Here is a 22,513-nt window from a genome sequence, read left to right on the forward strand (position 1 = left end):
GCATGGGTGAATCACAACAGAATTATCCTGAGAGAAAGAAGCTAGACACAAAAGAATACATATTATATGATTATATAACATGAAGTTTTTGAGCAGGCAAAACTAGTCTATTGAAAAAAATCACAACAGTGGTTGCCTGGGGTTTAGGAAGCAGGGCTGATTAGGAAGAGACATGAAGGTACCTTCTGGGGTAATGGAAATGCTTTTTATCTTGAAAGGGGTATGGGTTACATGGATATGTTCTTTTGTCAAAACTCATTGAAACATATATTTCAAACGGGAATATTTCGGTATATGCAAATTTTATCACCTCCCCCAAGATAAAGTTAAAGACATTTTTATGAAAAAGGTTTTCCAGTTTTTCCTTGGCCAATTGCAAGCCTTATCCTGAAATTTTAGCTGGAATGCTACAAATAAAGGTTAGATGTTTGTATATAAAACTTCTCACTTGCTTATTAGCTATTTCACATTGCGTTCTTTCTTTAAATCTCAGAGGACAACATTAATAACAATAACATTGAGCATGAAGAATAGAATAAAATGCATTAGGAAAAAGCAGCCTCTCTGAATATAACATCCTCTCTGTACAGTGCCGCTCTGAAAAGTAAGATCACTTTTCCCCATGTGGTAGTAAGTGGGATCACTTTGGTCATACCACAGTAAGCAAAGAACATCCTTCATTTGAGGATCATGACACTGTACTTGTGCCTGATCTTTAGGAGTAGTTCAGGAGACATTCTATACCCCATCTAAGGATTTGAACCTTTACCATTTGCTGTGTCAACCTACATTGCCTGCCCAGATAGTGAATTCTGTTGGCTACCGTGTTAAACCTCTCAGTTGTATTACCCGGCAGCCTAGAGAGGTTGGAAGAAAAGGAGAGTAGAATTGTTGCCTGGAGTAAGTTTAAGAGCATTCTTTAAAACATATGTATGGATGTATGAATGAATAAATGAATGAGACAGAGTCTCTGTCGCTCAGGCTAGAGTTCAGTGGCATCATCATAGCCTGCTGCAACCTCAAACTCCCGGGCTCAAGCAATCCTCCTGCCTCAGCCTCCGACTAGCTGGGACTGCAGGTGCATGCCACCATGCCCCGCTAATATATGTTTTGTAGAGATGAGGTCTTGCTATGTTGCTCAGGCTGGTCTTGAACTCCTGGCCTCAAGTGATCCTCCTGCCTTGGCCCCACTAAGTGCTAGGATTATAGGCATTAGCAATAGTGCCCAGCCAATTATTTCATTTTAAATATCCAGTGGGCCTGATATGTGTCTCATGATGTGCTACCTCTAAAAAAGAAAAGAACATTTAGATTCTCATTGTCTCTAGGATTTTCCTCTCTACCCTGACATCCTCATCCTCCAGTTTCTTTTTTGTTTCCAAATGAGGAAGTCTAGTAATCTATTGGGGCTGTAATCCTGTGAGCACTCACGAATCCAAAGGATCAGCTCTCAGCAATGAAATGACCTTGAGTGAACTTCAGAGAGATTAGCTGGGAGAAAGCATGAAACACATTTATGTGAGTGCAGTGCCTGGAGAGGAATGGAGAGTGAGCGAAGTGGCAGTGTTTCCTGGAATCCAGTGGCTGCTAGGTGCCAGACGTGTGAACAGCAAGACCCTAGATATTTACCTTACACCTTGGTGCGGATAACAGAGGCAGAGATGAGGTCGTATCACCATTTTGTAGAAAGTTGCATCAGGCTAGACTATGTGGCAAAAAAAGGTACTGTGAGCACAATGACATTTGTTTTATGTATGTCTTGTCATCCTCATTCTTAGCAGAATATTTATCATTTAAGAAATTTTACATTTAAAAAAAATTTAATTGGCAATACTGCCTCAAGTTTCTTGTTAAGGAGTCTAAAAAAGGACTTAAAAAAAAGACACAAGCATTAATCAGCTATTACAATATTACAGATGGTCATTAATTGAGATGGGTTCATAATAAAAAGATGATAAAATATTCTGAAGAAATCAGGTAAGATGGACTGTGCAAATATGAGCTTATTTTAAAAGCATACATATGCCTGTACATAGATATATATGTACTGAATATTATTATACACTGATGAGATAACTGGTTAATTTGGGGTAAAAGAATGATGTTTTACTTTTTAAAATTTTTGTTTAGTTGTATTTTCTATTTTTTAAAAATAACCAATACATATTGCTTTTGTAAAATGAAAATAAGAATCCAGATTATAAAATTCTTGTTCCTAAAGAAAAATGTTAAGTCTGAAGGCTTCATGTTAGACACATGAGCTGATAACAGATGGTTGTCTAACAGAAGAGGAGCACTTCCCTTCCGTGCGCTGGTGAGAAGGAACAGCATTTCTAAGTATGTCTGCCATGTATTTGGGAACCAGCAAGACAAATACTCCAGAGCTGAAGCAACTATTTATTTCTGAGACTGCTTTTATGGATGGCTTTATTGGAATGCTCCCATTTTTTTTTTGTTTCTGTCTTGAAAATGTTTATAATAATTTATTCTCCTTGGATCACAGGCTAGAAAAGATGATTAAACCCTTTTGCCTCTCCCATTCCTCTATACTTGGAACTTGTTTCTTCAAGATGAGGGAGTTACTAAATGGAGAAGTGCACCTTTAAAATAATTTCGTCATTTTGCTGTATACTTTCTGACTGAGTTATGATTCATGCTTGCATTATACTTTATATCATGTATGTATATAGTATATAATACATGTTCTATATTCTCTAAGGCAAAGGCTACTATATATTTGCTACTTTGGAAAGGATAATTTGTTAATCAGATTTTGCTTTTGGTATTTCAAACACACGCATACAAATCCTTACAGGGCTTGAATTCAAGTGTAAATTATTGCCCTAATTTTACTAAAGTTAAATCAGAATAAGAGCTTTATAGCTTTGTTAATAGTGATAAGAGGAAGTATTAATAATTTGAAAGAAGAAGAATTTCTGAATCCTAACTCACAACATTACATATACTATCGTTGCTTTCCTTTTTCCCCTAACTAAAGAAGGTTATGAAACATTCACCTACATGCTTTGTCTGTCAGTCATTTTATTCTGTTTGTGACTCAAGACAACAATGAAAGGTTGAATATCTTAAATATAAGTTTTTTAGGTATTTAAATAGCATTTATGACATTACTGCAATCTCATATTCATGGGATGCTATCAGTCGACTTCTTAAAATATGGTGATAATGATTCCTTAGGATTAGGGAAATGAAACTCAAGAGATGACATACTGATTTAAATGTATGGTAATCAAGACCCATATTTTTTGTAATTGTTAGGGGTCATGGAGAGTCAGCAGTTGGAGGTTTGCTTTTTCACTGACTGTCCTTCCCCCTTTTCCTCTTTTTAAAGAAAAGTATATAAAATATTATAAAACAAATGCATACCTGTAAGTTAAGGTAACACCAGCTACTGCAACAAATACTCACATTCCAGTGGATTAATACACTTCAATACACTATCCCTCGTCAGAGAGCCGTTTTTCCTCAGAGTGCTTCAGGGACGCTGGCTGTTTCTATACAGTGGGTCTGCCATCCCTTAATTCTGCCGACAATTCAGAATTGTCACCTTGCAGCCTGGGAGGAGGGTAATGGGTAGTGAGGACACGCCTGTTTCTTAAATACCCTGGCTTAGAAGTAACACGTTATTTCTGCTCATCTCCCATTAGCATTCATCTGTTACATGACCCTAAATGGAGGTAAGGTGGGAGATCAAGGGAGATCGAGTCCCTGGCTAGGCAGCTGCCTTTCAGTGAAAATGCTACTGTGTGGAAGAGGCACTGTGACATTTTGCTGGGCAGCTAGTCATCTCTGCCTCAGGTGCTCATTGTAAAAACATTCAACTTAAGTACCTATGTACATCCATACAGATAAACAACATAAACGATACCATCTTTTCCTGTATCTTACTGCTTTTTCTTAAACCTTAATATATTTTGAACTTCCTTTCCTGTCAGTCATATAGATCTCCCTGATTTTATTTAATGGCTACATAGTATTCTATTACATGGCTGTATCATTTATTTAACCAACCCTCTATGAATACACATTTATGACAGACGAACAAACTATAATAAGCATCTAAGTACCCCCTTATTTTGCACTTGGGTTAATATTACCTTAGGTTAAATTCCTAGATATGAAATTTCTTGGCTAAAAGACTGCATATTTAATATTTTGACAGATATTTCCAAATTAATCAACAGAAGGATTTATATCTATATACTTTTACATATAGAAAATCTGTCTACACTCTTGCCAACCCTATACGTTATTAATCTTTAAGATAATTGCTAATCCATCAAGCAGAAAAGATCCCATTTTGTTTTAATTTACATTTCTTTATTAGTGAAATACTACAGTTTGAATGTATGTGTCTCTCCCAAATTCATGTGCTGAAACCTAACCCCTCAAGGTGACAGTATTAGAAGGTGGGGCCTCTGGGAAGTGATTAGGTCATGAGGGCTCCACCCTTGTGTGGGATTAATGCCCTTATAAAAGAAGCTTCAGAGAGCTGCCTCCCCATGTGGGCCATGGTGTTCCTCCCTTTTGCCCTTCCCCCATTGTGAAGATGTAACAAGAAGACACGATCTAGGAAGCAGAGAGCAAGTCCTTACCAGACACTGAATCTGCTGGAGCCTTGATCTTAGACTTTCCAGCTTCCAGAATTGTGAGAAATAAATTTCTATTATTTATAAATTAGTCTGAGGTATTTTGTTATAACAGCAAGAACAGACTAGGACATGAAGTTAAACACCTTTTAGATGTATATTCATTGGCAGTATTTCATCTATGAATTGTGTGTTTCTAGTCTATGCCTATTGTGTTAGTTTCCTGTGGCTGCTGTAACAAATGACCCCAAAACTTGATGGCTTACAACAATGGAAATTTATTTTCTCACAGTCCCAGAGGCCAGAAGTCCAAAATCTAGGTGCCAGCAGGTCCACTTTCCAGAGGATGTAGGGATAATTCAGTTTCTTGTCTCTTCTAGCTTTCTGGTGGCTCTAGACATATCCTGGCTGTGACTGCATGCGTCATTCCGACACCCGTCTCCATCTTCACATGGTCACCTCTGTGTTTCTGTCTCCTCTCTGTTTCTTGGTCTAATCTCCCTTCTCAGCTCTTCCTATTATATCATATTGTTTTGTCCATGACACTGCTTCCAGCCAATAGACTTGATTGAATCCAGGTTTGTGAGTGGGCTAAGAATGTGGAGGGCTTCAGGTGTGCTGAAGGTAAGCAGATCTCAGGCCAGGGTTGGCTTGTTTCCCAGGGTGCTGACCCTAAAATCACAGAAGGAAATGTTAGGCCAAAAGTTTACTATCACCAAGGCCTCAGTTTCAAGAATATTTTGCACACATATAGATTATTATTTTTATTGACTGTTAAGAGATGCAAACTAGTGAACACCCTCCCCCCATCCCACCTCCCATTTCCCTCCTAATGCTGCATTTTTATAAGCAACAGGAAAGGACCAAGAATAGACTAGGGCTGCGGTCCCCAACCCCTGGGCCGTGGACTGGTACTGGTCCATGGGCTGTTAGGGACTGGGCCACAGAGCTTCTCCTCTTCTTTGCCTCCTGTCTGTGGAAAGATTGTCTTCCATGAAACTGGTCCCTTGTGCCAAAAAGGTTGGGGACTGCTGGACTAGGGCATTGGAATTCAAAGGGTGCTTGCTTCTAATTTGAATCAGCAGCGTCAGGAGAACTCCCTAGAAATGCAGAATCTCTGGCCCTATGCCAGACCTACTGAATCAGAATTAGGTGATTTGTATATACATAACAATTCCAGAAGCTCTGCTCTGGGAGAGTATTTATTAAAATGCAGGTATGGCACTTTGAAATTCAGTGCTAAAACAGAAGAGCCTTTCTGGAAGGATTAGGCATTTTCACAGATTTCCTTAATCTCCTCCAGGGCCATGATTAATTTATTCTGAATTACCCAGGTGATGGAGCTGGTTTTGCCTCTCTTGGAGTCACGGAGAGCTGCAGTGGAGGCCAGAATGCCACTTCCAAGTTACTGTTGCTAAGGGAGCTCTTTGCATACAAACTTCCACCTCAGCCTTGGTGGAATGAATGTTTCATAGAAGGTTACAAGGTGAAATATTAGCAGAAATTAAGAAGCTTTTAAAAAAGTATGAATTTGTAATAGAAAAAAAGGAGAAAAGAGATTTGCATAAGTATTCAAAAACAGAACTACTTATGCCTAATAACATATTAATAGTTCTCAAAGCACTTTTTAAAATTTCAGCATATTATGGGGGTACAGATGTTTAGGTTACGTATGTTGCTTCCTACCCCCCACCCCCGCCAGTCTGAGCTTCAAGCGTGTCCATCCCGGAGACGGTGTGCATCGCTCAAAGCACTTATAGTCTCCCTTCCAACATTTGGAGAACCTGGGGCAAGAGTACAAATGGAAGCCATATTTTAAAATTTAGTTTGCATTTTCATATATATTATATATATCTTAGTTATATCCTTCAATATATTCTATCATTCTACCTTGACAAACACACACTCCTAACAACAAAATTAAAACATATGTAAAGATATGATTTTATAAGACTGAAAAATCAGAAAATATCAAAGATTACTAAATTGAACTGTTGCCCATGTCTGAGTGTTGTTGATGGGCCAGTGATATGTGAATGAGTGATCGATATATACATAATCCATAAGTCATTAGTTATTCTATTTAACATTTTTCTCTTGCCTTCATGTTAGCAAAATTGCCATGTTGTTATTGAGATTTTCACATAATTTGAACTCTGTTGAGAGCAGTGATCTAAAGTAAATGTGATCTAAGTAAAATATAAATGTATTTAATGAGTGCAAAAAGAATTTGAGTATATTTGCATCATGAATTACAAGAAAAAGAAAAGAAAGAGCGTTGATGCCTGTTACTATTGGACAGGATACTTCATTATTTAAGAATCTACAGCATTCATGCCACGGAGGAAGGATTTTGCACATTAATTAATTTGTCTTTTCTCTTACCTAAGCACTTCCGCAGCTCAGATCCTCCTTGCACCCTGAAGCGGTGTGTGTTCCTGGTGTCAGCGGTGCTGCAGCCCAGAAGCCATCCTAGCATTTGGACGTGGTCGCCTTTTCTTTGCAGGACACAGACTAAGAAATACGGCATATTTCCCTGGGTCTGACCAGTGTTGAGAGTAGATATCCAGGGCTACTGTGCGCCATGCTGGCACTGAGCTCTGGGTAACCAGCGACTGAGGCAGGCAGATGTTCCTTAGGACGCATATTCACCAGAGGGAAGGTGTAAGATGGGGAGCCCTCAAAAGGGAGGGCCTGGGGAAGAGGTCACAAGGACACTTCCGGGGGTGAGGTGTTGGGCGTGTCTGAAATGTTCCATATCTTGATCTGTTTGATGGTTGCATCAGTGTATACATTTGTCAAAATTCATTAAGCTGTATGCTTAAGATCTGTGCATTCTGCATGTAAATTGTACTTCAATAAAGTACTGTTGGTATAAAAAATAAAGGCTACCAGAGTATACTTTTCTGTATTTAAATTAAAGGGTGTAACTACATAGGATTCCATCACTTTAACACAACTATTTCATATATTCTTTTTTCATATGCCCACACAAGTACACAGACCTATCTTGTGCTTTCTTCCATCTTTCTTTTTTTTTCTTTTAGCATATTATGGGGGTACATGTGTGAAGGTTATATATGTTGCCCATCTTTCTTTTTTTTAACCTGGCTGTAATCTCGCCATGCATCTGATTTTTATGTCCTTGACATTATATCTTAAATCTTTCTCTATGGATGTGGACTTAAGTATATAATCATTGCTTCCATTTTTTTCACCTGTATAAATAATATTACAGTCTATATTGTTATATACAGTTTTTATTTTATTATGTTCTTATGATACCTTTTTCAGATACAGGATGAATGGGTAAAAGATTATGAAGATTTTAATGACTGTATTGAAACTCTATATTGTAATGATTAACATGTTGGGCTTTGGAGTACGAAATGAGGTGGGTTCAAATTCTGGTTCTGTGTAACCTTGGATAAACTACTTCAAATCTAGTTCAATATCACCCTTAGAATTGTTTTGAGGATTAGATGAGGTAGTGTATATAAAGTGCTTGGTATGGAATCTACCACATAAGTGCTCAATAATCACTGGATAAAATATTGTGAAACTACTTTCCAAAAGGACAGTGCCTGCTTCATTTGCTCCCTGGGGTTATGCAGAACAGCTAGTTTTTCAACAAAGCTCCAGCATTGTGTGTTAAAATCTCATTTATTTGTGGATGAAATGAGATATTCTATGTTCTTTTTTTTTTTTTTTTTTTTGAGACAGAGTCTCACTTTGTTGCCCAGGCTAGAGTGAGTGCCGTGGCGTCAGCCTAGCTCACAGCAACCTCAAACTCCTGGCTCAAGCAATCCTCCTGCCTCAGCCTCCCAAGTAGCTGGGACTACAGGCATGCGCCACCATGCCCGGCTAATTTTTTCTGTATATATTAGTTGGCCAATTAATTTCTTTCTATTTATAGTAGAGACAGGGTCTTGCTCTTGCTCAGGCTGGTTTCGAACTCCTGACCTCGAGCAATCCGCCCGCCTCGGCCTCCCAGAGAGCTAGGATTACAGGCGTGAGCCACCGCGCCTGGCCTAGATATTCTATGTTCTTTTAATTGTATTAGTCGATTACTGGGAAGTTAGACATGTTTTTAGTGTTCTTGATTTAAAAATCTTTTAAATTCTTCCTAAAAAATTCTTCTTTTTAAAATGCCTTTAATCCAGTATTAATTTACGGACCAGACGACAATACTCAAGTCATCGTTATGGGGCAGGTTAAGCATTTCTATAGCATAGGACCCAATACAGGAAGGAAATGTTTTTGTGTTATTTCTGACTTGGCCAATAAGACAGGGTAATGAAATACAGTTTGCCCCATGGAGCAACTTTTTGTACTAGCCCAGAAATGGGTGTCTCTGAGTCTCTGGTCCACAGATGTTTCCTAAGTAGTCAAGTCTGGTCTGGTTGTGGGGGTGGGAGGGTGGTGCAGGCTGGAGGAGGTTCATTTGAGTGCTTGGGTACAATCCTTTTCTGTCATTATCTAATTAATTAAACCAGTTAATCTGTTAAGTTCATGGTTAGTGCCCGGCTGACAGCTGGTGCTCTATTTATGTTATTAGCAGAGAGGCGTGTGGCGCAGTGTCTAAGAGTGGAGACCTTGTCAGTTGTTATTGCAAACTCCGATGTTGAAACCTAGTTTGGCCAATTGGCAGGACTCTTCCATTCTTTCTGTCCACCTGATCCTCTGGGCAAAGTCGTAATGTCACAGGGTCTGCCCAAGTTGGGGCTATGGGTCTTCTCTGGTCCAGGCCATACTTTGTTTTCCTTTAACCTATTTACATATTTCTTTATTCAGTTCTTTTTTTTTTTTTTTCTCAATCCATACTTGAGTCTTCTATATCTCAGTGTAATAGAAATTTCTAAATAGCAGGAGTGGGAGGCTAAGGGTTTCACAATCCTTTATCCTTTACCAGTTGCAGCACTCAGATAGCATCTTGCTGTCAGCACTGTTTTCCTGCCCTCTGCTCTAAGGAGGATGGTTTTTAAGCATTAGTAAAGGTTCTGCCCTGGAGCCTATGGTGCTCTCTCAGACTGGGAAGTGGAAAACACAGGGGGGTTGCCTGCTGCCTACAACTCAATTCCCACGACACGGTAGGCTATTATTCTATCACCTAGGAGGCTAGAGGTGTGTGTGGTCTTTGATACCTTCTGCGTTTCTGGAATTCTGGGCCCAGGGTAAAATACAGTCATACTTCTTTGTACCTATCAGGAATAGAAAAGAGACACGTTTTTCCCTGGTGTATTTCTAACTTTGCCTTCAAAGGAATTGTGTTGAACTTCACTTATCTCTTCCCATTGCCTCACGTGGGTGGGTCACAAAGTTTATCCTAAGTTTATCCCTAATGTGTACACACCAAAAATAGCAAGGAGCAAGCTGGGAGCCTCCCCACAGGCCAAGGAGGCCAGGGCAGATGCGCAACAGGCACCGCCTTGGTGGGTCATCGCTGGTTATGCTCAGCTTCACAGGTGAGAACAGAGACTCAGAGTGTACTTGCCCTGATCGCCCAGTGAGTCGGTGGCAGAAAGGGGCTTTCTATGCAAGGCTGTCTGGATCTGAAGCAGGTCCTTTCCTGCTGCAGCTGGAGGTGCAGTTCCTCTAGGACTGAAGAGCCCCTCCACTTCCTCCCCTGCCCATCTCTACGGGAGTGGGCAGCACCTGCCAGCAGCAGGGCTGGCCTTTGTGTCTCTTTTGGTACAGAGCATAAATGTGCCTTTGGGAGCAGAACTGAGCCTGCTTTCATTCCAACAGGCCCACAAGGCATCACTAGAAGGCATCACTAAAATCTGGGTGTATCTGCAGTCATCTCCATGTCCTGGGTCAGACTCTGAGTCTGAGAATCCTTCCTGATCTGTCACAGCTGGCCAGGTTAGATCATGCGGCTCCCTTGCTAGGAAGACTTCAAGGGTAAACATGTCACTCCCTGGCTGGGGGCCAAGCAACCTCAGCACAACCTGGCTCAAAGGCAAACCAGCTGATTGCTATTCTTAGAAAAACCAGGCATGAATTTTAGTCTTGTTCACTTGGTGACCACACAAAGCTGGTGAGAAGGGTCCTTGTTGGAGGGCTGGGCAAACCTCAGATTCCCATGACATGCATGAGGCACTGGCCAACTTCTCAGGTAGGAGCCTCTGCCCCTGAAGGCCAAGGGTCTAGGAACTCCATCATGTATGGCTGAGGTTTTCCCTCTTGAAGGCAGTTGGCCCATGGCTGACCCAGGCTTGACACTTAATTTATTACATAACCACAGGCAAGTTGAGAATCTCTCTGGATCTCCATTTCATCATTTAAAAAATGAGATGGGTTGGCTTAGCTCATTTCTATTGTCCCTTTCAGCTCTTACGTCTTTAAGATGTTTGATTTAAAGCATATCTCAAATATTGAATTAAAAGAACAATAAATTGTACCCTATAATTTTGTTTTTCTCTGGGTTTATCAGCTCTTAAATATGCTCCCTCAGGTAGGAAAAAGAAATAATGAAACTCTAGCTTTGAGAATGCCACTTTCTTAGATCACTGAGAGGGGAGTGCAGTCCCTTGGTGGAGGGGAGTGCAGTGCCTGAGTATTTTTAAGCAAATCTCAGACTTCATATTTTACTATTAAATCCTTCAATTTGTATTTCAAAAAAAGAAGGCCCTTCTTTTTGTAAAATATAACCTCAATGCCGTTTTATACCCACCTGAATTAACAGTGAAGCAGGAGTTCTTTGGATTTTTAGTAAATTCAGGGTAGGAGGGGTACTGGGAGGCAGGAGCTCTGGTCTGGATTTAACTCTTTTCCTCCAGAAACAATGATAGAATTCCTTGAGCAGGATCTTGGAGCTTGTCCCCCAACCTCTTGTAAGACTTTCAGAAAGCAAATATGGGAAAGGCCTGCCTATCCAGAGCATGTATATAACTAGCATACTGAGCACCTACTGTATACATCTCCATATACATCATCTCCTTTCACTATCACACCAAAGCTGAGACTAGAAACCAAGGCTCTGGAAGGAGCTTCCCCAATGTTACCTTCTGATTGGTCAACAGTAGAATGTCATAGTGTGCCCATGACCTCTTGCTGACTAGGTGCAAGGGTGTGAAGACCCTATGCCGGCTGAGAAAGATTTCTCACACAGGGATAGGATATGCAGAAGTAAAACTTTGTTTCTCCAAGAAAGAAACAAAGAAAGAGAGATAGAGGGAAGAGGGAGGAATTGGCCATGGCATAGAGGAAGGAGTGAAAATGTCAGGCACTAAGGGAAGGTTGTTTGGAGTTTTTAAAGCATAAAAATAGCTTTCTTTTTTTCTGTTTTAGCAGACTGATAACAGAAGCAGCAGTGAAGCTGTTGTAGATGTTCTTTCTGGCTTGTCTGAGTCCTTGGAATCTGGTTTTTGGCAGGAACTAAGGCAGAGAGTTGTAGTGGTAATTCTCACCTCTACTGTCTGCTTAGGGCTCTTTAACCCTAAAAAAGAATGAAGTCTAGTTAGACCACATGTGTTTTAATTAAACAAAACAAAGGAGGTAGTTATGTTATAAGTTTTTTTCCAAAGGGGCAATTATGTGTTGTAAGTTTATTTTTCTTATTTTCTGTTTGATGGTTTATTTTCCTCTGTTAGGTTATTAGTGAGACCCCTTTCAATAGGACATTCCCATTTAGCATCAGCACACAGGCTGTTTGGTTTGTGCCTTAATCTAACCACATGTTTTACTCCCATAGAAATGGTAACCAGTTTATTCTTTAAGATTCTCTGAGAAATGGATAAATTAGGATACTATCTTAAGCAGAGAGATCATAAAAATGTACTCCTTTCCCCAGCCCAGGCTAAGGGATTCTACGCAGTCTTACACCGTCTCTCTCTTCCCCTGTCCCCAAATGAATATAAATACAAATCACAGGGCTTATAGTCACTTCTTAGGGTTAGAGAACATTTGTAGGTTTGTGCTTGAAAAGTTTGAATTTTTGACTTGGAAACCTATAACCTTTTACTCAGTAAGGAGAATCTTTAAATAGAAAAATGGAGAATTGCTTTCTTAAATGTGTTTGGCAGTGGGAAGAGGCCCCTTAAAATATTCTGGAAGGGAAAAAAAAAAGGCATGGAGACAAGGAAGGAGGCAAAAAGGAAATAAAGGAGGTAGGGAAACAAAAAATCAAAGAACCCTAATAAATCCCAGATTGATATTACTACCCATCGTGAGAGGAGCTCTGGTGACTTAGGCTGTTTGTGTTTAAAATGTCCTTCTGCAGACCCAAAGGAGAAGGCAAATACTTGCCTTGGTAATGAGGCCATCCAGCAGGTTTTCTGTCCCTCCCAAAACCTTGGGAAGGGCTCTAGAAATATGTTTGTTCCCATGTTCCTATGTATAAGCTTCAAACCACACAAACCCAGATACAGCCCGGCATCTCAAGAGAATAATGTGCCCACAACCATACCTTGATAAGTCCCAGATTCCCCTACTTGTCAAACCTTCCTTTTTTATTTTTAATTTCTTTTTGTAATTTGTAAGTATTTAACCTAATTTGTGTTTCATTTGTACAGATGAAATCATGCAGCAGGAAGTCAGGCCCTTGGTGGCAGTGGATATAATAGAACAACTTCACAGACAATTTGCCATTCTTTCAGGTAAGGGGCAAATTCATTTGCATTTCCGGATTTTGACGGGAGGGGGTCCTGCTGGGAGGGCCTAGCCTCTTGAACCTTGCGGAATAATTTACTGAAGTCTCACTCATCCCCTAAGCCTCAGCTTCACCCAGGACTAGAATGGACTGAGGACTATCCTGCTGGCGGAGTGGGATCTCATAGATGTTGTTCCTGTTGCAGTTCAGTGCAATCTGATCTTTCCTGAGGAGTGCATTTCTTTGAGGTTGTAGAAAACAGAGCTGAAAAGATTTTGAGAAAGGAAAGGAAATAACTACTGACATCAGCTGCCACTGTGATGTTCTTCCAATGTTCTTGTTGGCTCTAAAAAGATTCAACCTTAAGAAAGTCTTGGTTTTAAGGGTTCATGAGTGTTGCTGAGGTTATTTGTTTTCTGAGAGATTTGTCTTTTATTCTTAGCTCGTTTAAGGAGAATTCCATCGAGCATTTGGTTGGGAATGAAGAGAAGCTGCTATTAATAAAAGGCTAGAAATGGTCTGAGCTAGGCACAACCCTGAAAAGCTGTCATAACTAGAATACCATTCTTTCTTATTCACTTAGCCAAGGGTGAAATGACTTTAATGACTAAAACTGGAGGTACGTGCAAACCCTAAAATGTAGTTAGACCAAACTTGGAAGCATGGAATAGTGACATTAGATGTCCTAGTATATATCACAGACGAATAAAGTGCCAAGTCATTCTCTTCAGCTTTTATATCTGTTCTGAAAAAACTAACAAAGCCATCTTAGTTATTACATCTAGAATATGCAGTTATTATGGATTTTGCTCTATAATGTGGGATATAAAAAGTCACATTTCTTTCCTTTCTTTAAACCATATTTAATTTGCTCCAAACTTCTCATCCCACTGATGTGAGGGAGATGCAAACTCAGTTATTATTGGGGTACCTCTCCCCATGTCAGCATTGCATCCTGGGTGGGCACATCTTACACAGTCCAGAACTTCTGGGGAAATTGTCCGGTCTTTCCTCCATGTTAGTCACGCCTCAGATAGTCACTGTAAGCTATATAAATTCAGGGTCCTCGTTTTTCTTATTTCTATCTGTATTGCCAGTGCTTGGATCAGAAACTGGAGCATAAAAGGTGCTCAGAACAAAATTATCGGAGTCCTGGTGGTCTGTCCTGTGAGGCCCGTGGACTCACTGCCCCGTGCATGCCTAGGTAGGCCTCATGGTCTTGGTCCTGGGGGCACACCTGAAGGTGCTGTCGCATGGCCTCCCACAGTGAGCCTAGGCTTGTCCCAGACAAAAGACGGGGTGGGGTCTGTCCTCTGTGTTCCTGGAAACTGCTGCTATGACCCTACAACACAGAGGGCCCCAAGGCCCGTCAAGGTCTGGAATGATGGGGTGTGGTGTGGTGGATTCCTATAGCCTTAGACCAAAACCCTAATGCTTCAATATGTGATTCTGGCGTGTATAATTACACAAGGGCGCATCTCAGGAAAAAGTCTAGCAACTGATAAATTCATACTTTTAATGATCTAAATTGATCTCTTTTGAGTACTATTGGGGCATTTCTTTCTAATCTTATGACTTAGAGGCAATATAGGAAAAACATAAAATGGTACCAGACAGCTCTGGATATGGATTTGGATTCTGGAACTGCCAGTAGTATCACCCTGGGCAATTTCTCTAAGTCACAGTTTCCTAATTTGTTCAATAGAATCATCATAACCTTCATGATTAAATGACAGAATGTATAAAAAATGCTTAGTATCACAACTGCTAATTGTCTTTTTTCCTGATATATTTTAAATTCCCATAAAATGTTTATTTTAGGGTTCTATTACAAAAAGTATTTTTCAGTATGTTATAGTTTTTATAAGGAACCCAAGTCATGCTCACAGTGAACGTGGTATACAATGCCACCCTTAAGTCAGGAATAGATATAAGTTGTCACTCCTTAGCATAGAACATAGAACTGTGAAAACTCACACAGGACGAAGTGGACATTTCTGCTTTAGGAAAGCACTTTGACCATGGTAAATATAACCCTTCATTTCTGAGTTTCTTTTGTCATTTAAATTTGCCTTTCTTATGGGAGAGAAGCATGGATTTGCTGAGATGGTGCTTACAACATTGCAAGTCTGCACTAATAGCAGCAGCCAAGTCTGGAAGAATATCAGCAGCCGCGTGTTTCTCTGCGTCAACACTGTCTGGAACCGGCAGGCCTGCTTTTCATCTTTAACCATCCCTTTTCTGGCAGAATCAGCAAATGTCGGCAATGAGGCTGTCGTGGGTGCCTGTATAGTTGTGATCATAAAACAGAAATCACCGTGATTAGGTGTTTCCCCACAGCAGTTTTCTTTTTCCCGATTCAGCCAAGCAAGATGAAGATTTTCCACCTACAGAATTTTCTGCAGATTCCACTAGGCTCTGGAAAGAGCCAGAGGTCCTGTCGACCAGGACAGTTATGAAGGAGAGGATAGAGCCTTTTTCTCAATGAAGCCCTGGTTGCCTGGTCAGCTGAGCTCTGTGCATGTGTTCCCACGGCTGGTAGGAGGGGAGGGGATCATTGCATGTGAAGCCTGACCCAAATCTGTGGTCAGATGGTTAGAAGCCTTAGATAGTAAACCTGTGAGCAGGGCCACCAGCAGGAATTGGATAGTGATCAGGACTGGGGCTTCTGGTGGCTCTGACCTTGGAAGACACTATACGTGTTCACAGTGAACTTGGGATATTTCTAATTTTAGGGCTTAGCTAGGAAACAAGAGAATATGAGCAGGTTAGTGTGGTGGAAACAAAGGAGCAATGCTGGCTTCTTTCCCAGAAACTCTTGGCTGACTTCTGCTTATGTCTCGTTCCGGAACCGTGCCATACAGCCATTCCTGGCAGGGAGGGAATCTGAGAAGGCAAGTACGTAGCATTCCTACTTCCACAGTGGAAGGCGCTCAGGGAGTCAGAGAAAGGAAGGTTGGCAATGAATTAGCCATTTATCAGTGTTTGCCATAACTCTTTTCCTTTATATTTCTTTTAATGGTCATTTCCCCCTTAGAATCACTGTACCTGAATCTCTCTCTCCCTTTTCCTCCTTCCACCATATCTATCTCTTTCTCTCTCTCCCTCCACCCCCATATTAATTTTAATCTTTTCAAAGCAATTGATAGTGAAGGGATGAAATGCTCGTAGGCTTGTTGAGTCCCCCGTGTTTCCACCCATTCATACACACCTATAGGGTTGGTGGGGGGTGGAGCTCCCAGGGGGCAAGTGGGAAGAGTGGGAGGCTCCCACCCGAAATGATGGAGAATTTCAAACCAAGAAATTCTCCAAACCAAGAAATTATCAGAGCCAAAATTCCTATTTAGCTCAGATTTGGAGCTAGTGACTTGGAACCTGGGAAGTGAGAACCGATGCAAGAGGTCCAGAGCAGGACTGTTTAATAGCCAGTGTGATGCGCATATGTACTTTTAAATTGTGTAGTAACCACATTAAAAAGGTAAAAAGCAGATGAAATTAATAATAGATTTTATTAAACTATTACATCTAAATGAGTATTTCAACATGTAACCAATATTCAAAATTATTAATAAGATTTTACATTCTTTTTTTCATACCAAGTCTTTGAAATCTAGTTTGTATTTTGTAAGTACAGCATATTTCAATGTGGACTGGTCACGTTTCAGGTACTCCGTAGCCACGTGTGTCTAGTGACTATTGCATTGAGTAGTGCAGGCAAAAGAAATGGTTCTCAAATATGTTGGATTGAGTATCTCCTTTTTATAACAAATGATTTATATTGCCCTCCACTATCCTGAAATGAAATTTATAGCTACTGTAACCTCTATCAGTTAGGGCAGGCTAAATGGCTATAATAAATAGACTCCAAAGTGTAGAATGGCTCAAACAAACACAACATAAATTCAGTTCCTCCTCTTGTCCTGGTTCAGTGTATGTGTTTCTGGTAAGCAGACAACTTCAAGTAGAGGCCCAGGAATGAAGCCTCCTTCACTTCACTTCAGTGAAGGCTCTTATTACTGTTATTCATTGTGCAGCCTTCTCCTTATCTGGACCCAGACAGCAGACAGGCTAAGAGAACATGGAAGGAGCATAGTGCTTCTCAAAACTCTCAGCCCAGAGGCAGCACACACCTCATTCCTTTGACTTCATGCCAGCCAACACCCACGGCCCTGGCAGGAATCTTTTGTACCCCAAGTACTTAAGTGTTTTCTGCAGTAAAGCTAGTTATCTCTCATTTAATGGAATGATAAAAAATCATACTAGGAGAAGTAAGGTTTATTTTATTTAAGTTACCATTTTACTTAGTGCCAAATAGTTTGGGTTTTTTTTTTTTTTTTTTGGTCTTCTTTGAATGGGACTTTGGAACAATCATGCCTTCTTCCTCTTGCATTACCACATTTCTTCACCAGGTGGCACTAGATGCCTTGTTGTGGGTTGTCAATAGTTGTCCATAAGCCCCACTTGGTTTCCTTGATGCTTCTGCCTCTTAAAAGTAATATTCAACAGCAGGTGGTGCCCAGAGTTAGCCTTGGGTCTCCTCTGGTGTGCAGTATTGGCAGTAACAGAGATAGAAGAAAACTTCACTTACCTTTCTCCATTTAGGTGAGAATAACTTTAATTTAGTAAACTATAAAAGGTAGTTTAAAAGTTTAAATGGTAATTAAATGGGATAATAACATCCTAATGAATATTTTAGGGTGTTTTGATTCCTTGAAATGTTTTAGCAATTTCTTCAGCAAATGTTGGTTATACAATTAGTACAGTGCTATACAGTATCTAAATTTAGCCTTACTAGAGATACAAATTCTCTTAATTCATATTTCTCTGAAACTTCCTGTAGTTGTGAAACTGCAAAGGGGAAGAATATTAAGGGAAAGCTGATAATATCCTCATCAGTCACCATAATGAGGTAGCTCAATATCCTTGTAAAAGCTTGACAAACATCTAATCCCGTGGGCATCTTTTTGGAAATTTAAAATAAACATATGGGATTAATAAAGAGGCACTTCTTGGAGAAGGATGTCTGACCATCCAAATTTCACATGGTTTCATTACATAGCAGTTGGTCTCTGACAGCTTAAAACCCACATTAACAATGTTTGCAAGAGATGCAATGCTAACTTATTCTTGACATATAAAAATACTTGTGTTTTCTTGATAGCACATTCTTTCTCTTGAAACAAATTGACATGGAAAGACAGATTGTAAGCAGAAGGTATTTATCAGGCATGGAGTCAGCCCAGGGGGGCTGGCTGGCTGATCTTAATGGTGGTGGTATTAGATAGACTGGCCACACATTGAATTCTGGTGGGCCAGGATGCTCTCCTTAGGCTAGCACTGGTGGCACACTGCCCATTTCTGCTTCTCTGAGTTTCTGTTTTGTATAGTTTCTTCACTGAGCATACATCCTCACCAGTCATACAATCCTCATTAACCCTTACCCCACATTGATATGTCTTTCTTAGACCTGCAATCATTTGTAGTTGGCTTTGACTTGGGAGCCATTAAAGACTCCTCTTAAAGTGGTTTCCCTCCAAGGGCATACCCTGGCAGGTACATGCAGCTTCAGCGTACATCCCATTGGCTCAGGCAGAGGTTCCCACACCTTGCCAGTTCTCAGTTCCTTGCTATCTCAGTCAGTTTTCATGGCGTCCCTAGGCCAAAAGCAATAACTAATGGTTAAAATAACTTACTAACAACAACTACTAATAACTTGGTAACTGTTTGAAAAAAATAACACATTTAAACTAAAATAATTTTTTTCTTTCGATTTTATTCTTAAATAACAACAATTATCACAAACCTTGGAATCAGACTAGATATATCATCACTCTCATTTCTTGTTCCACACTGATTTTTAAACTGTATTTGCTTTTTATCCCAGTAACCACCAAAACCCCAGTTTTATAAGATGCAGTGCCATCAAAAAGAATATAGTGCGATTTAGTATTGAAAGTAGGAACTACCTCAAGCCAGTAGTATACCTGGTATCTGTCAGATGTCAACTATTATGGTGTGTCCCCCCAAAATTTAAAATATTAATAGTGTTCCTGTGAGTTCACTGTGGTGCCCTGGGTACCTGCCACACCATTTAGGAACTTAGTCATATGGCTACATGTAACTGTAAGGAGACTGGGAAATATCTATTTAATTTAATCTGCTGGCCTCTGCCTTAATGAATTAAGTATTTTTATATGTTTATTCCCACGGTGATATCTTGTATTCCTGTTTATAAGTTCTTGAAGGGAAGCTGATTATTGCCTCCTTATAATAATAATTATTATTATAATAATGAACACCATTTATTCAGCAGTTATATATAATAAGTACCCGCTAACATGCTTTTCATTTGTGTTCTCACTTAATCTTCATAATTTCTTTTGCAGTAGGGACAAGTATTATTTTTATTATATGTATATAAAATGGGAGGAAGTACATGGTGTCCCAAAATTTGCCATACATAGGGAAGATGGAAAATTGTAGCTAAATGTACATTTATTTACAAAATATTCATTACAAAATTTTTCCTTTGTATGGAGACTTTTGGAACACCGTGTGTGTATGTGTATATGAGGAAAATCCTACTTAAGTATCTTGGCCAAAATCATATAGCAGTTAAGTGGCAAAGCAGAATTTGAACCAGTCTGTCTGATTTTAGAGTTAACTCTCTTAACCACCCTGTGCTATTACCTTTGATATTTACTAACTACAAAAATGAAGAGCAACATTATATATTTGTGTTGGCATTGCTTGCTATTCTACTTATGCTAAATAATTAAATCAATGTTACCTTTTATACAGTGACCATCTTCAGAGGATTCAAAAATTGAATTCTTACAATGCTATTGGGCAAGCATGAAGAAGAGAGACTTGTCCAAAATAGTTTAGTGTTAACTCCTCCCAAATTCTGGTCTGAGATAATAGTCTGAGATAGAAAAAGAGGAGGCCCATATATTCCGTCTCCCAACTTCATCTTCTCAGAGCCCCTTCCCTGCAGAGTCGTGGCATTTTGTAAACGTTGTGACCGCTCATTTTTGTTGCAGGAGGCCGAAGGGAGGATGGTGCTCCCATCATCACTTTTCCGGAGTTTGCGGGGTTCAAACACATCCCAGAAGAAGACTTCCTGAATGTCATGACCTACCTGACTAGCATCCCCAGGTGAGCTGAGCACAGTGTTCTGCTGCCTTCTTAGTTACCGGCTTTATTCCACATTTCTCATGTAGCAGGGCTGGGTTGAGATGGAATCTTCCAGGAGCACAGTTTACCCTGGTATGCAACTCAGCCAGTTTCCCTCATTCATCAGTCACCATCTAGGGATGTAGAAGGAGACTAGGAAACAATGATAAACAAAGTATCAGTTTGACTATGTTGACATAGCAAGTACTTAATAAGCATTGCTGAGTGAATGGAAAAGTTATTGAACAGCTGGTGTTGCCTTTGTTCCTTCAGGTTCATTGCTGTAGCTTAAGGTTATTCCTGCTTCCTGGTCATGTTATCTGGGGCATACATGACTGTTCCTCAAGGAGTTCAAACCGTGTCAGGAGTTATTTAGTTTATCTTTCCTAAATATGGAAATTAGGGGCAGATTTTATAATTGCCATGGTCAAATGGAGAAACTAAGGCATACAGCAAGGAAACTGCAAGGCCAGGGGTAAAAACTGTGCTTGTAGCCATGCCCATGACAGACATGCTTTCTGACATCTGCTAATTCCACCCTCTTTAGCCCAGGTCTCATATCTTTATGCCACTTAATACTCAGGTCTCCAAGGGGTGGAGTGTGGGACAGAGTTCACATTGATCACTACCATTGCGCAGAGACAGAGCTGGGAATGGGGTCCAAGCCCTGATTCTTAGACATGTTGTATCCACTCTCCAGCACAACAGAGCTAGCCAGGAAAGGCCTCCCTTCCCCTCCAAGGTTTATATAGTTTATGACATTCCTTCCTTAACTTCGGTGTGTTTAAGAATTTACACAACAGCCAGGTATGTGTTCTTTTGCTGCTTTCCATCTGCTGCATATGATTTAGAGATAAACACCAGCTTTGTAATTGAAACGCCACCTGGAATCTGAGCCTATCTGTCCACCTGTGGAGATTAGCAAATTGATTGCTTCAACCAAACCTACTTGAAAAGTGCTTTATTTTGTTTTGTTTCTTCTTTTACCTGTCATCTTCAGAGAAGGCCATGGATTTATTTTTAATGCATTTCTTCAAAGTTCAGTCCTTAAATTATATTTCATTAATTTCCCCCTATCTTCTTTCCCCTCCACCCCCATCTGATATGTGCTATTGAATTTGGGGGAATCTTTTGTTGCTTTGAGGGAAAGATGCTGCACACATCCCTGGGCTTTGCTCATATGGTTCTCTGCAGAAATGCCCCTCTCACCCTGCTAGGCCAAATGCCTACACATTCCTCAGCCCTCATCTCTGACCTCATCTCTTCAAGGAAACTGTCCCTGACCCCAGTTCTGCTTTCACAGACTCTTTTCTTTATGTTCACAGAGTCCTAAATGTCCCTCTTGTACAACACCATAATATATGGAAATGATTCTGCCTCTCCCATTAGACTGACCTTTTCAAGAGTAGGGGTCAGCGGTTTTTTTCCTCTTCTTTTTCTTTTTTTAAAATATATATCTCCAGTCCTAGCACAGTGCCCAACACGTGGTCAATTCCCAAAAATAATGTTGGTAGAATTTCCAGTTTTGATAATGATTCATTCTAAACAAATGGTGTTTGCAGTCAGGTGATGAAGGGGTTAAAATATGCTATTCTGGCATATTGATTATTTAAATTAAAGGCACTTGAAAAACAGCTGGTGCAAGAAGATCTCTTTGACTTTTGTGCTGTTTCTTAAGGGCAGAAGATGAAATTCCCATGTGAAAGACACCCTCTCTGTCCTAGAAGGAAGGGTCACATCCTTATCTTCAATGAAAAGTTGAAGCTGAGAGGATACTGTATACACCTTGTTAGAATAACTCTTATGTTTTAAGCCTCGCTCATAATTTAGCCACATTTTCAGAGTTTATCATTCTTTGTTCAATCCAATGTATAAGTAACTGACTCAAACTTCTTCTTTAGGTCTTCATTTTTTTATGAGGGTTCTTGCGTCATGGGGAACATTGGTAAATGTGTGTGCTTTTCTCCTGTTAATCTATGTTAACTCAAACTTCTTCTTTAGGTCTTCATTTTTTTATGAGGGCTCTTGTGTCATGGGGAACATTGGTAAATGTGTGTGCTTTTCTCCTGTTAATCTATGTTATGTCAATTTAATTTTTGGACCCAGAGGGACTCTAAGAGGATTAGGGTGGAGT

General features: G+C 40.0%; 1 protein-coding gene and 1 long non-coding RNA gene across 4 annotated transcripts in view; one reads left to right on the plus strand and one right to left on the minus strand.

Moving 5' to 3' along the window:
- MCF2L2 (MCF.2 cell line derived transforming sequence-like 2) overlaps positions 1-22,513 on the plus strand; it is a 209,069-nt gene that overhangs the window by 23,492 nt on the left and 163,064 nt on the right. For all 3 annotated transcript variants that reach the window (XR_012919427.1, XM_076003609.1, XM_076003608.1), the window contains exons 2-3: positions 13,127-13,210; positions 20,247-20,361. Coding sequence is in view for 2 of the 3 variants with exons in the window: in XM_076003609.1 (XP_075859724.1) it covers positions 13,127-13,210; positions 20,247-20,361 (199 nt within the window). In the remaining variant the exon portion in view is untranslated. The remainder of the gene's footprint in view (positions 1-13,126; positions 13,211-20,246; positions 20,362-22,513) is intronic.
- On the minus strand, positions 4,869-7,086 carry LOC142871217 (uncharacterized). The gene is made up of 2 exons (XR_012919483.1): positions 6,996-7,086; positions 4,869-5,282 (listed from the first exon to the last, which is right to left on the minus strand). It is a non-coding gene; the product is annotated as an uncharacterized LOC142871217 (long non-coding RNA).

This window comes from Microcebus murinus, chromosome 1 (genome assembly GCF_040939455.1).
Source record: "Microcebus murinus isolate Inina chromosome 1, M.murinus_Inina_mat1.0, whole genome shotgun sequence".
Taxonomy (NCBI): Eukaryota; Metazoa; Chordata; class Mammalia; order Primates; family Cheirogaleidae; genus Microcebus; species Microcebus murinus.